The 15,926-nt window shown below is 33.5% G+C and overlaps 1 protein-coding gene across 3 annotated transcripts; it reads right to left on the bottom strand.

Moving 5' to 3' along the window:
- Positions 1-10,697: 10,697 nt before the first annotated feature.
- LOC111883528 (uncharacterized) lies at positions 10,698-15,704 on the bottom strand. 3 transcript variants are annotated; one of them, XM_023879853.3, is made up of 10 exons: positions 15,579-15,704; positions 14,428-14,575; positions 14,173-14,341; positions 13,712-13,782; positions 13,308-13,445; positions 12,269-12,360; positions 11,823-12,094; positions 11,661-11,746; positions 11,465-11,566; positions 10,698-11,053 (listed from the first exon to the last, which is right to left on the bottom strand). In XM_023879853.3, exons 1-10 carry the CDS (start codon positions 15,644-15,646, stop codon positions 10,892-10,894), a joined length of 1,308 nt encoding a protein of 435 aa, XP_023735621.1. In that variant the 5' UTR covers positions 15,647-15,704; the 3' UTR covers positions 10,698-10,891. The 3 variants fall into 3 exon arrangements, with proteins under 3 accessions (XP_023735621.1, XP_023735619.1, XP_023735620.1); XM_023879851.2 differs by having other exon boundaries at positions 15,434-15,667; XM_023879852.3 differs by having other exon boundaries at positions 15,506-15,664.
- Positions 15,705-15,926: the final 222 nt, after the last annotated feature.

Below are 15,926 nucleotides of genomic sequence, written 5' to 3'. Positions count from 1 at the left end.
TGATATATTTAGTTTAAATATATATGTTTATATTTAAAAAAATATATATATATTTATTTATTTTTACAAAAAGATAAACATAAAAAAAACAAGAACTTTCCTTTTTCGTATGTCGATCTATACAACAAAAACTCAGAAAATAAATAAATAAATATAAACCCTTTATGTCATAATTTGTCGAATTATTTGCTTTGGGTTCTCATTGAATTTCAAATTTTCTAACAATTGTCACGTCATTATTATAATAATTAAAATATAATTAAATAATGAATTCAACGGTTAATCTCTTCTAAGTATAAACGGTGTGAGCAACGTCCACATCCTTTTTTGTGACGTGGCAAGTCTAAAACGCTTTGTTCACGGCTAAACCCCCCCCCCCCCCCCCCCCCTCTTTCTGTTTTCGTCCGTTACAAGTCATTTCGTTGCCCCCCGTTGCCCACATAACGATTGATAACGTGATATAACAATAATTTTTTTGACCGTTGGTGAACGGTCTATATCTAAAAAAGAAATTTTTTTATTTTACATATAAATAAAAATACAAACATAATTTTTAAACATACAATTTTCTCTCATCTTCATACTACTTTCAACTTTAAAAAAAAAAACCCCACTTTTCCTTGCAACCAAATATGGAGCAAAACCCAAACACCTCGCCTCCAAACACAAACACATTCATCCCAATGGGGTTCGCACAATACGAAAGTTATATAAACCTATTCAACTCAAACTCAGCTCAATGCGATTTCCAACATCCCCTTACATGCAACAAAACCCAAAGCTTCAACAAAACATATTCAGTGCTTTCACTTCCATGCAACGAACAACCACACAACCACCACCATAAATTGTTCCTGAAACACAAGCGGGAGCCAATCGAAAAAAGGAGAGGGAAATGAAAAGGGAAGGTAGTTGTGGGTACGGAAGAAGATCCTCCATTATGGTGGACATCGGAGGAGGAGTATGTGTTGGCGGTGGCGTGGTGTGGGACTTCAGAGAGTCCAACCATCGGAAATGATATGTGAAGAATTTGATTTTAGGAAATCGTGCTCGGCAAATTTCACGCGCTTACGAAGAAACAGTCATATCGCAATATCGATATGCTTAGTAGCAAGTGGACTCCGATCAGTTGCCGATGCACCAAGTTTAATGAAATTTTCATGAGACTAGAATCGCAAAAGCAAAGTGGTGCAAATCATTTTGATTTGTACAAAGATGCGCGGGAACAATATCAAGTCGAAATGGGGCTTGTTTTCGAGCTTGAAAAAAATATGGGAGATTGTTAGGCAAGATCCAAAATGGATTAAAGCGATAACACAATCAGAGGCAAAATCAAAGAGGTCTCGCAATCTTAGTTCGTTTGACATTTCCAGCGCACGAACTAACATCGACCTCAACACCGACATGAATGACATCCCCGATGACATTGAAGAGACCCTCCCTCTTTACGCCGACCAATCGGACGCGACAAAGCGAAACACGCTCGATGTCATGCGGACGAAACTGACAGAAAGGCACATGAGTTGGCAGAAATGAAAGCAAAGTTCGACCAACACAATCTGGTCGCCCAATAAGAGGTTGTTGTGCAACGTGAGCACTTAGAGTTTTTTCGTAAGCAAGCGGAGAAAGATGAAATGGTGAAGGATTTTCCAATTCTCCAGACTAGCAAAGAAAATATGGGACTACGAGAAGTGCAAGTGCTCCAAAAGATGAAGGAGAAAATCAAAAAGCAACGACTAGTTGATTGTTTTTTAGTTTTTAGAACATTTTTTTTTGGCGTGTAATTTTTTTTTAAGTTTTTAATGTTATGGTTAATCTAGGATTTAATTAAATTACATGTTGAGTTTTTTTAATTAATCCTACGTGATTAAAAATAAAATTGAAAAAAAAAACAATAAAAAAATGATGACGTAGAAAGTTAAAGATGTCATAACTAATTGCTAATTTTCTTCATTTGTTGTTATAATATCATTTTGACATGACATATGAGATGACACTTTTTTGGATGAGATAACTAATTGTCCATACCTACTAGCCTAATAGTTTTTTTTTTAATTTTAGATAATTTATACACATCTATTCTATAAACCCCTTATATTTAATTATTACTTTTTTAAACACACATTTTATCTTTATTTTATTAAAAAGTATTACAATACATTGTTTCAAATAAATATATTACAAAATATCGTAACAAAAAATTAATACGAAAAAGCTATTACATGAGTCATAAAAAACTATTGAAAAAATTTTATATAATCATTATAATTTTATATTTCATTTAAATGTTATTAAATATTATAAAAACAATTAATTAGTAAATAAATAAAATAGATTTAAAACTAAAATAGATTTAAGAATACAAAATAAAATATAATTAAAATATAAGAGGGTTAAACGACAAAACCTAGAAATATATCGACAATTCAATATATATTGAATGGTCAATAAAAAAAACTCTTTGCTCCAATGATAAAAAATAGTTGATCGATAATAATAAGCTTTAAAAAAATCTTCATTGGAGATGTTCTAAACTCAATAAAATCCTAAGAGATGTTGATTGTATTTATGTTCTAAACTCAATAAAATCCTAAGAGATGTTGATTGTATTTGATATATTATAATTTGTTTATGATTTGGTATAACCAGAGAAAATATAATTATTTTTTACTATAATTAAAACATAAATTACTTAAAACTTAAAAGAAAACCTAAATTATTAATTTTTAATTTATGATAGTAATCCTTGATTTGTTTTATTTTATTTTATTTTATTTATTTTGTATAGTCCATACATGATACCCATTTTATGTATATTTTTAAAGATTCATTTCCTAAAAACATTTATAGATTAGTTACCATCTTAACAATATTTTGGTTCAAGGGTATAATTTTAAGTATTTTATATAAGATAGTTGTAAATATACTTTTTTAATCTGTTGGCAATATATTTTATAAATAATTAAAATCGTTAAAAACCAATTGTAAGAGTTTAGTCTTAATATATCTTAATTGTTAATGTGATGAAAATGAGAAGTAAAATTTATAAATCCCAATGATTTCTTCTAAAATGTTGATTTTGTAAATACAAATCGTATACTGAAAATGGTTTTTAAATATGTGTTTTTCTTAAATGTCTGATATTATTATAAAAAACAACTAGCCATTATAAAATATTAAATATAAACACAAATAAGAAAATAACACTATATTCAAGACAACTAAAATTGACACGAGGTTTGAACTATTTATAAGAGAAATTAATTTTTATATGTCAGTCTTCATAAAAAGACACCTCGACCTTTTTCAAAAATAAATGTATTTCGGACTTACCAAATCATACATAAAGTATAGTAATTCAAATATGTGTTTGTCTAGGACATTTGACCTTTGCTTACATTTTTTTATAATGCAAATATAAATAAAGGAAGCCGCCAATGGTCTTACAATCAGTGTCATTGAAATTGAAGTCAAGTATTCACAACATAAAAATATAAATCATCATTTTAATAATAGTTTTTGCAATTTGTAGATTCTCAAGGGTCGAGAAAAACCTTGCAATCGGAAAAACAATAACCGAAGATCTCGCCAAACATTCACGCGAATGGGATAATCCAAGAGGCGACATCTTCCGAGGGATCTCAAATGGCAAAAGCTCTGATAGATTGGCCGCTTTAAACGCAAAGCTCGACAACATAGATCGAAGCATGAAGAAGATAAATAAGATGGTCCACGTCATACAAGTCGGATGTGACAATTGTAGCGGTGCACATTTAACTAAAGATTGTGACTCGAACGAGAACGATAATAAGAATGATCAAATATGCTACTCGACCAGGGACGATTATGTTGAGTGTTTATTCAAAATTTAGTTTAAAAAACATAATATTTACTTACTAATGAAAATTAATATTTCCAAGAAAGAAATAATTTCTAATTAATTATAAGAGTTTATTTAATATTTATTAAAATCAATTTCTAATAATAATCAATAGTATCAAGTTGTTGTTATAATGACCATTTACAATCATATATTATCTAGCTATATCATTTTATAATGACTATTGGACATATAGATCTTTCAGATTATGATATAGATTGGAGGCAGCCAAAAAAAGAAAGGAAACCAGATCTGGAAGCTCATTTAGATTGATTTGTTGAGGCATCCAAGAAACGTTAAAATAAGGTCCAAGCAGCCATGAGTAATCTTCAAGCCTCGATCTTGAATATTGAGAGGCAAGTGGGCCCATAGCAATTTTCACAATGTAACTATGCAGCCTAAGTGTCGCTACTTAGAGACCAATCGCAAGAAACTTCATACTTGTGACGCAACTCCATAACTGACCACAATGCAACTATCTTGTTTCTGAATTTTATATTGATGTTACAACCTCTCCGAATCAGAAAAGGTCCGAGCTTTTTCCTAAAAGTCCTGCATATGAAGAGTTCCAAAAGTTAGAAAGACCTAAAGTAAGCTTAGTGATTGATGAGTGTGATGAAAATGAGTATGGTACAAAGAAGGAAATCTTAGCAAGGGTAAAATAGAAGGCTACTACTAGGAAGGGTAATAAGGTTAAATAGGAAAATGCAACAGTTTGCCAAAGAAAAGGACTACAAGAAGGTTGAAGAGGGAGAAAGCTCAAAGAAAAATGAAAAAAAATGCATATAAGAAGAAAATGGCTAATAACAAAAGAAGGAAGCACGAACTGAAGATGAACAAGGAGGTATCTTTCCAAATAACTAAAAAAAACTTAAGTGGAGGTTAGAGTCTGGCTCACGTCTTGCAAAAGAAGTGCTTGTCAGGAGGCAAACTGACATTTGGTTGGCATTTTATTTTTAAGTTTTTGTTTAATTTTTAGTTTTTAAATACAATTTTCCCATTTGATTATCATATGTTGCTTTGATGTTTTTCAGATAAAGGAGGATATGGTTAGAAAAGATTAGAGTATGACAACATTCAAGTATGGGGTGGATTTATGTCACACCCCCGAACCAGAATGGCGGAAACGTTCGGAGGCAGTGACTTCGTTTTTGCAGTATCATAACAATTGTATATAAATGAAACATAGCAAATCCAAACATCATACATCAATATAACAAGCTTACATTGTTTTACATCATGTTTATGTTCTCAAATTTACACAAAAGAGACATCAGTAAGCAAATTCCAAAATACAGCAAATAATCCTAAGTCCGCGATCCATAACTTGCTTATTGATTACCTGAGAATACAAGTCGTTTCAAAAGCGTCAACATAAAATATGTTGGTGAGTTCATAAGTATTTTCGTATAAAACTTTGATGATAGTTTAGAAATCCAGAAAATCCAATATTTTCTTATCAAAGTAGTTGTAAGTCTTGTTTCAAATCGAGTATAGTTGTATGTTTGTCTTAGTTCATCGTTCTCGAAATCGTATAAAATCATTTCCTCCAGAAAATCCAATATTTTCTGATGTATAAAATATTAGCTTTAACAAAAATCATAACACTTGTGTGAAAAAGGTCTCATTTGAGGTAATCACAACATAGTTGATTGTAAACCAAAGGTGAAATCTGTATAAATACATTTCGTATATATTCTAGTGAGTCGTTATAACCATACTAATATGACGGAGTGCCTGTTATGACGCTATTCAGGCGTCGGTTTTGTTTAAGACATTTGTCACCCTAGACTGGTCGGTCTAGCTATAGCGAACAACGATGGTGTTGGGTGTCAACCCTGTATAGATCTATACACAAATTCCCGCTCCCCCTCCAGGAGACTTTGGTTATAACTCTTACAGGGCTTTAAGCGTACACTATTATATATAAATATATGTACTGTGAAGATTTTTCTGACTAGAATACTAACAGCTTTCTGAGCAAATTGTTGAAATCCATTATTTACTAAATAAATAATAATAGTTGTATTCATTGACTAGATATTTAATTTCGTTTCGTTTGTTGGAATTAATCCACTTTGAATATTTATCAAAATGACCCAATATTATCGAAGTCGGAAAATAGCCCTTCCCTTTATAAATTACTAGTGAGACCCAATTTGTCGGAAGGTGTCAAGTTAGATTTATATAAAACTACGACTTGTGTGGAGTTATGACAGCAGCTTTTGACATGCAAATATTTCTGTCACAAGGGCTCTATTTGTATATAGCAAAACTACAAGTGTCATAAAAATCCAAGTCATGAAAAATCCCAGGTACATCAATACAGTCATCCAAATCAGTGTATCAAAAGGTGAAAATCATAAAAACTACGAACTGGAGTTTACAGTCAAGCCTCCACCTTCCTGCGATCATCCGAAGTACCTGAAACACATTAATCCACAACTGTAAGCATAAATCTCAGTGAGTCTTTTCCCAAAATATCCATACAGCACAGCATAATAAACAACTATGAGTTATCAGCAACCATAGAGATCATCAGTAATCCCAGTGGGCTAACTGTATGCCCTGTGGAATAGCAACATGTTCTAGGGGTTATCAGCATGTAACGCCCCGATTCTCAGGTATTTCTCAATTATAGTTTCTTGGTTTTGGCCATACTCGACGAGTTAGTTGCCCTACTCGTCGACTAGCAGCGGGATTGGATCGCAAATTAAGTGACCGACTCGGCGAGTCCACTAGTGGGACTCGGCGAGTAGGAGCTGGCAAGTGAAACCCTGATTCTCGGGGTTTGTGTCCCTATTTAAAGGAGCCTTAGCCTCCCTTGGGCCTTTTTACAGTCTTAGAGAGTCCCTGAGAAGTCTGATTCGTGTGTGTGTGTGTTTTGGTGAGTGTGTGAAGCTTGATTTGAAGATTTTAGAAGGAGAAGGCTTGAAGGAAGAGGAGGTTGGACCAAGTAAGGTGTGGAATCAGCACTATTCTCAGTTTTCATCTTCCAGAGGTATCCTAAATCACCATATCTTCTGTGAGTTTTCTTTTAATGAAGTTCTAGGGTTTTCTATGAACCTTAAGGGTTGATAAGTTGAACAATAGGTTGGATCTGAAGTTGTAACTTCAGATCTGAACCCCCTCTAAGCTCTAGCAACATAAAGTCACAGAATTGGTCATGTATGAGGTCCCTCTTGGGCATGAAGCCCCCATTAAGAGCTTAGATTTGGCATTTAGAGCTTTTAAAGCAATGCATGTACGTAAAGTTTGTGACTTTACGTGATAAGTATGCCATAGAAGCCTAGATCTATGATTTGGAGCCACTGCATAGCTCAGAATAAGTCTGTATGGAAAAAGGACCGAACGGACTCGGCGAGTCTGATGAAGAAAGTCGTGAAATCGACAAGTTGGATGAACAATTCGGCGAGTCTGATGAAGATCCTCATGAAACTCGACGAGTTGATGAACAACTCGGCGAGTCGGATGAATTTCCCCCAAAGTCATGCACACGCGTGTACCCGTCGAGTTTCGTTTAGGAAACCCGACGAGTTGCTTTAGAGTTTAGTCGAGAAACGAGGGAAACTCGGCGAGTAGCCGAGGGAACTCGGCGAGTCAGGTCAACATGGATTGTTGACCTTGACTATTGACTTTGACCATTGACTCGGGTTGACCCGTTGACTTTTGAGGACAGTTCTAGATGGATCAGAAACTTACGAATACAGCTCATGATGAATATAGGTGGTGGAGTTCGTGATAGTGACCTGAGGGTTGGAGCTTAATTCTGTGAGTCGACGTTGCAAGGTGAGTTATCCTCACTATACTAAGGGTTCTAAGGCACCAAGGCCGGCCCATTTGATATGTTACTTGAGCTGTGTTAGATGCTGAGTATGACTTAGTGTTGCATGCTAGTGGTTATGCCTGTTGGGTAGGTCTATAGGACTACCTGTGATTTTATATGATTATTGCATGCTCGATTCTTATGATCTATGTGTTTGTTACATGGGATGGGTTGAGGTTGTACTGCTTCGTACGGTAGCCAACAAACCTTAGGAGCATTCTAGTTACGGGCTAAGGGAGACTTGTACTGTGGGCTCGTGGGTATTGCAGTCTGTAGGGCTGTGAACCCGTTATGTGCTGTTCTGTTCAGTCGTTATGTTATGATATTGCTATATCGTTATGTGGATTGTATGTGTGTTGGTATTTTGGGGGTAACTCACTAAGCTTTCGGGCTTACAGTTTCAGTTTATTGTTTCAGGTACCTCAGGGGATCGCGGCAAGGCCAAGGCGTGATCGTACAACTCCTCCTATTATGTTATGTTTCTGGGAAAGACTCTGATAATCAATGTTTTGAAAACAAAGTTGTAATATTTTGATGAACTTGACATGTTTTTAAAAGTTTAAATTTGTTTGAAATTTTGGATGTTACACACCAACCCTGGGGATTCTCAAAAATCCCAATTTATCAGCAATACAATTCATTGCATACATAAAAATAATCAACAATTAAGACCCAATTGGTCACAGACAAAATTACCACACATGCAAATGCAGTGAGAAGACTCACCTCACAAGTAGCAGCTAAGTACAACTCACACAGGGTACACAGATACAAAATAAGCACTTAATCAGCAATAAAGAAATACCATTTTCAAACTATGCTCAAAACCTAATTTTAACCAAAAGTCAGCTAGTCAAAGTCTACGCTCCACCCTCCTACACCCCGCGTACCAACTGCAGTACGCATGGCGTAGAAGCTACGAGATTACAGGACAACATTAAGCTACGACTAGCGTAGCAAGATGTACATCCCGCGTACTAGGTCTAAATGCTAAATACTCCATTAAGCTCTCAATTCAGACTGTTAACTCCTCAAACTTTCCAATAAGAACTACAAGGACGTCTTAATGGATGAAGTCCACGACTTTATCCATTTGCATGTCATAAATGAGTACTAAACCAAGCCCTAAGTCCATGAAATGTACCAGTGCTCAAGATCTCATGCATAGGGTGAAAGGGAGCGTTTAAGCTTGCAACTTTATGGTTCTACAACCCTAAAAACATCAGGAAGGGGTCTTCAAATGGTTTGGAGTAGAACATACTCACTAGGACCAAATTTATGGGACAAAAAGAATATAAAATGCATAATAACTAGATCTATCATGAGAGATTGCCAAGATGGAAACATTATACCTCTTGGAGGTGGGAAACAAGCTGAAGAATCTGGATCTACAAGGCTTGGACTCTTAGATGCTTCTCCAAAGATCTTCTTCTTCTTCAAAGGAGCACACATACACACAAACACTTAGAACCTCAAAATCTCTCAAAATGGTTCGGGTTTTGAAAGGCCAGCTTTGGAGGATGGAGACTAGTCATAAGAAAGGTATCAAGGGGTTAAGGTCCTTTAAATAGAGCTCAAAACCCCGAATTTAGGGTTTTCACGCTGCGCCACTACGCCTTGCATAACCAAGGTTACGCCCTACGTAGTGGATAAGACCCTCACATGAGATTAATGAATTACGCCCTGCGTACTTCATTATCTACGCTCTACGTACTTCCCAATTTTCAAAAATTATAACTTTAAAAATCATAAGAAAATATACCTAAGGAATGGGTGTTACAGTAATAAACACACTGCAAAATTGACTGATCGGTACCAAAACATAATAAGTTGATAAGTTCTTTTTTAGTATTTGGCAAATTTTGTTGCTTATATGTAAAATGACCGAAATTGGCATCTTAATTACATATTATTGATTTGTTTCTTTAAAATTAAGAATACATGTGTTATTTAGTTTACACCTTACTAAAGAGTTTCTAATAAATTAAAACAAAACAATTTATTAATATTACTTATTGGTATCATAGCGTAATAAGTATAAAGGATGAACTATTTTTATCTATCACCATCAATCTTTTCCATAGAAGTTATTAGGTAATAGTGTTAGATAAGAACACATCGGTCACTAATTCAAACCCTAATTTTGATCATAATTATTAAGATCAAGTCTGATTTGAGTGACTTGAGTAGCCCTACCATAAACATGGGGAAGCTTAAGGATGATTGATTTTAATCAATGGTTTTTCATTTAGGTTTCGTGGTTGTTATGGTTTTCTAAAAAGAGATACAACTGATATCTTGGAATAGAGAATGCAAAAATTAAGTGACTTAAATCCCATGACAATGAGTTTGAAAATTGCAAAAAAAGGGAAGAATCATCTCAAGAAGCTCTTGGTTTAAAAGAAACAGAAGACCAAGTTATGGTAGGGGATGATTTTATAGGAAAAAAAAATCGAGTTGCCTTACAACTTGGGCTTGTGTGTGTTTCTCCTGCGAATAACGTGTAGTATTTTCTTCGCCTTCTTGAACTTTCAAACTCATTGTTACAAACTTTGAGGCACTTAACCTTGAAGCCTCCAACTCTGCTTTAATCTTTACATTCTCTATTTAGCTAAAACCCAAACCACCAAGAAACATACATGAAGGCATAGTCGCTACAATTCAGCCATCCTTGACCTTTTCCTGTTGTTTATGACATGTCCACTCAACTCACTTGAATCGACCTTAATTAGGGTTTGAATAATCAAATAATAACTTTACTCTAACATTATAAACTATTAAGAACTAATTTTGCAAATGTTTTGTCATTAATACCATAGGCCCTTAAATGTTGCATGTGGATGGCACATAACTTATTCCACATCATCAAAAAAACGGCTTCCTAGTTTTTGGGCTTAAATGTAGTTTTTTAAGTAAATTCCCTAGAATAGACATGATCCAAAGATAAGATGTACGAGTTTGATTACTCTATCCGTTCAAATGTATCAACAATTTTGGAATGAGATGCACAAATTGGTCATTTCAACAAAAAGCCCTTGTACAAGTTTCTAGAACACAAACAACTCAACAACATAACCTCTATACATACAACAAAAGAAACCACATCCAAGACTGAATTATACAAATATGAATAATTGAGTAATCATTATACAAATAAAATGAGAAAAAATATACAAACTTTTTTCTCAAGAGGCCAAATGACTAGGAGAATTGTTGAACATGGTATGCCACATGAAGGCTCTTGAAAGCACCATCTCAAGTTCTTGGTGACCCCAATTTTCTGTTGGTAGATGTTGAAGAAACATCACCATCTCTTGGAAATCGAGTTTTTGGAGCTCTTTTGACCACTACAGTATAAAATTCAGATATGACATGACATAACAGACTTTGTACTTTGTACTTTGTACTGTGAGTGAGATTCATGTTGATGGGACATGTATTTTTTGTCCCATCCAAATGTCAAACAAAATTTACTACTTTTGTCTTATTGACAATTTGACATCAATTTCAGCCCATGACATGACTAGACAGACTGTACTATGTTTTTCATGTAGTGGGCTGTGACAGGTCTGTCCCATGTCCATGGGATAGACCTGCAACTTTTTGTCTCGTCTAAAAAACGAGACAAAAAGTTGCAACTTATGTACCGGTGACATTATTCTGATGTAGAATAATGTCAACCACAGTACAAAAGCCAAATAGGAAGTGAGATTAGAAATATGAAATGATTATTAGAGAATAAATATAAAAATGCTTACCGTCAAAAGAAAACTGGCAAATATATAGATAAGGAAGTCGGGCAATGCATCACCTTCAGCAAGATATGTGTCCCATAAACGGTTCACAAGGTGGAAAGGAATCTATATATTAATTAAGACATAAGACATTGCATTGTAAAACATAACACATCAAAGTATAAAAAGAAAAAAATAAAATAAAATAACAAGTATATACCTCTCGTATCAAGAGACAATTAAACCAACGGAAAGAAAACTGTAGAAAATCAAGCCCTTGCGCTTCCATATGCCTTGCGATAGGTTCTAAAAGCTCAAAACAAAATAACTTGTTATTTATTATTTATTAATAAAAAAATGAGCAATGTTTTAAAGTGCATACCATCGATTCGAGTGACCAAATCTTTGAGCTTAAAAACAAGGCGTTGGATTCCAGGTTGAGCAAATGTATAATGATCTTGCATGCCATCAAGTAATTTTGAAAGACACCAATAACAATCAGCTTCAATATTAGAGATTGTTTCTTGATCTAAATCAGAAATTCTCCAATTATCAACACTTCCTTCTAAATGTTCTGACAAAAAAACTACCAAAAAAGGTGTAGCAAGATCATTTATTCCCTGCACATATCCACTTGCTGGATGCCGAATTGCCCTGAAACCATATAAATAAATAATCTTAAAACAAAAAATATATTTCAATTTCAATAAAGAAAACACATATATAAGCTTACCACATTAAGTCCATTAAGTTGAAAAGAATTAGTATTGAGAAATAAATAACTATGTTCTTTTTTTTTTTAAATGATTATAAGAAAGAAATTCTAACCATGTGTAGAGTATCCTCTCCAAGGATTTTTGGACTTCAGGTTGTTGGAAGAAAGTAACATCAGGCACAGTTCTAGGACAATCAACAGCAATCTACATAAATGATTAATTAAATATTTGAGAAAATAAAGACACGTGGAAAAAATAGATGAGAACAAATTTAGAAAAAAAAAAGTAAGGACTTAAAGGATTATAACATTCTTCTTTCATTTGTCCCTATTACAGCATTGTACATCGAAAATTATTATTATTATTATTAATTATGTCTAATTTGAAACTTGAAATGAACATTAAAGTTTTCCATTTCAGATTTTTGCCACAAAGGTTTTGGATATTGGCAGATTTAGTCCCTGAGCACTTTTGTATTTCATATTTTAAGCCACAAAGTTTTTAATATTTTACCAAATTTAGTCCCTAAGCACTTTTGCATTTCAGATTTTTGCCATGAAGGTTTTGGATATTGGCAGATTTACTCCCTGAGCACTTTTGTATTTCAGATTTTAGCCACAAAGTTTTGAATATTTTACCAAATTTAGTCCCTAAGCACTTTTGCATTTCAGATTTTTGGCACAAAGGTTTTGGATATTGGCAGATTTAGTCCCTAGCTACAATTTCGTAATTTACAGAAAACGTCCCTGTGAAGTTTTCTTTACAGAACCAGTCATTTTCATATGTTGGCAGGTTTGGCCCCTATGTAGAAAATAAATTACAAAAATTATCCCCGTAATTTACAAAAAAAGGTCCTTGTGCATTTTTCTTTTACAAAAATAGTCCCTACCTAATAGAAAATTCGCAGATTCGCATACCGCCCCCCCGCAATATATTGCCATGTTTTGTTTTCGTCCCTACACTTTTTTGGTTTCACACTTTGGCCACATGACTTTCGTATATTTGCAGGTTTGCTCCCTACATTTTCGTAGTAACTTACTAGTTCTATCTAATTATATAAAATTTTACTGTTGTAATCAAGTAGATTATTTAAAGTATAATATTCTAATAAGAAAAAATAAATGAAAGTAGATTGCTATTTCTTAGCATACCTGTCTAAGCATATTAATCTCTTCATCTGTACGTTCATTATCTGAAACATCATAAAATTGCGCAACACAATCAAAATACTCTGCACGTTTTCTTCCTACAACTCCCTCCCTTCTGTCTGAATTAGGGGGTGCATATCCCTGTTTTAAATTCATCACAAACATAATTTTATTTAATAATATTTGACAAAATACAATACAAGGGCAAATTCGTAAAATGGTGGACTTCATTTCCTTGACTTTCTATATTAAAGTCAAAAAGTAACACTCATATATAGCTTAACAGATTATGATATGAATCGTATTATATCGTGTCTCCATTTTACGTTTATCTTGATGATCATTTTTTTTTCTTTTTACATTTTTCTCAATAATTAATTAGATTAAAGTGAGAAATTTAAGATTACCAAAAGAAGCCTCCAAACTTTAGGGCGTAGATAATGTGGCACACCACTCCATGCTAATTCACGCAATTTGTCTACAAAATCATAGTTGACAAATATTATTTTTATATATTATACACAAAAATATAAACAACTAGATTATAAAATTAAAACTAAGAAAAAGGGAATTTCATTAATGTAATGTACGAGTGGAAATCATCGCACATGCATGTAAATGAATCAACTTTGTCTGTGCTATATTGATGTATATGAAATAGGGGCAAAAAAGGTCGTGTAAAATGACTATTTTGCCCTCCAGTTTCTTCAATGAAAACACTAATCATTCCTTCGTCTTTATAAGATTCGAATCCCCAAAAAAAATAAAGCCCTCAAATTTTATTGAAATATTTGACCCCTCAATAGTCCTAAAATCATAACGAAGTTTAACAATTTGAAGAAAATACTTTCTACAAGATGTGGAATACCTAAAATGACATTTACGCCCCCCAACTCTTTTGTGAACTTCATTATCCTAGCAGTGTCTGTGGCTCTTGTGCTCATTGTAACCCTTGGAGTCTCTTTAGATGTATTCTCAGAATTTGATATTGTTGATTTTAACTCGTTTGCATCTGGTTTACTTCTATGAACTTGATCCTACAAAAAGAAAAAGTTAAAAAATATATATATATATATATCTATTATTCTATGAGTTAAAATTGAATTTATTATCAAAAATTCACCTCATTTGTATCATCATTGTGTTTGCTTGAGCCTGTAATATTCTCAGAGGGACTGCTATCAACACGAGGAGAGGGTAGAATTGTAAAATCAGCAGGATCCGATCTTGTAATCAAGATTTTACCAGGAAAGCTGCGACCCTTTATGAACCTTAGATAAAAAACAAGAAATCAAGAATCATATTTCATAAATTATTAATTTTTATATAGGGCTAAATGCAAGAAACACCAATGTGCGCTTTCATTTATACATAATAAGCAAAACACTGAAAGATCTACTAAATTATATTGCACTTTAATCTTTTGTTTGTTATTTATGACATTATACTTTGAAAGATCTACTCAATTAGAGCATTGTACTTTAAATTATTTGGTTATTATGACATTATACTTTGAAATATCTACCCAATTATAGAAGTGAAAATTGCCTTATATTTCAATGGCAATGCTATAATTGAGTAGAATTTTTGAAGTGTCATGTTGTATTAGGAAAGAAAAAATGAAAGTAGAATGATGTAATAGACAAATAGGCAACAGTGATTTGCTATTTTCTTGCATTTAACCCTAAATGTTGGGTTGAGGTCATTTTGTTTAGTTTAGGTCCATTTTTGTTGTTGCTAATCTTCTTGTTCTATGTTGAAAGAAATCCTAAATACACATTGTACAAGAAAATCATACAATCAACTTTAGATAATAATAAATCCAAATTAAGTTGCACATCAAGGTAAACGAACTAGGATCAAGAGTAACATAGAATTGGTTCTTTTTTTTCTTTCAGTACTAGAGACAACAAGATTCATATCGCGAATACAAACATTAACCAGGGAAACCCTAATTCCAAGAATTCTATAAATAATCGTGCAAATTCTCACTCCGGTATGAAATCAAGTACGAACATCTATTTCAAAATTGAAGCAGCAGATCATAAATTACTAATTTCTACAACTGATCAAAGAACTATAGTCATTCGTTTCAAGTATGAGAAATTTAACAACACCGGCGTTAATACCCTAACGATTTGCTGAAATAAGTCAGAAACGATGCCGATTTACAGAGTTGGAATATGGGTACACGAGCATACCCTTGTACATTACGGAGAGTTTGATTGAATCTTGAATCAAGGGTTGTGAGATTGTTATCAATGGGAGCAGTACCTTGCTTCGGATCTTGGTTTTTCAAATCGGTGTTCATGGTTCTTTTTGGAAATAAACCATGGTTTCATGTCACTCGGTCTTCTTAGGCCTTTATTGAGACCCGGAGGCACACTCGGTCTTTCATGGTCTGGCAAGTGAAAAAGTTTAGTTGCCTCCCTTGATGTTTGGTCATTTTGTTATAAAGCTCCCTAATTGTCAATCTTTAGCTTTCCTCTCCTTTGATATCTATGCAATATAAGAGGTAGATCAATCAACTTTCAACTTAGTATTGTTTTACCATTATTAGTCATTTTTATTGTAAGTATTTTTAGTTTTAGGTTCATTAATCTCGACATATTTAGGTTTATC

The sequence above is a fragment of the Lactuca sativa genome, chromosome 3 (genome assembly GCF_002870075.4).
Source record: "Lactuca sativa cultivar Salinas chromosome 3, Lsat_Salinas_v11, whole genome shotgun sequence".
NCBI lineage: Eukaryota > Viridiplantae > Streptophyta > Magnoliopsida > Asterales > Asteraceae > Lactuca > Lactuca sativa.
Note: the sequence above shows the minus strand (reverse complement) of the source record. Positions and strands in the feature narration are given on the sequence as shown.

Excerpts from the sequence above, each read along its gene's own strand:
- LOC111883528 (XM_023879851.2), bottom strand. The coding sequence starts at position 15,615 with ATGAACACCGATTTGAAAAACCAAGATCCGAAGCAAGGTACTGCTCCC. Across the intron at positions 14,342-14,427 it reads ACAATGATGATACAAATGAG|GATCAAGTTCATAGAAGTAA; the intron begins GTGAATTTTTGA and ends TTCTTTTTGTAG. Across the intron at positions 13,446-13,711 it reads AAGTTTGGAGGCTTCTTTTG|GGATATGCACCCCCTAATTC; the intron begins GTAATCTTAAAT and ends AATTTAAAACAG.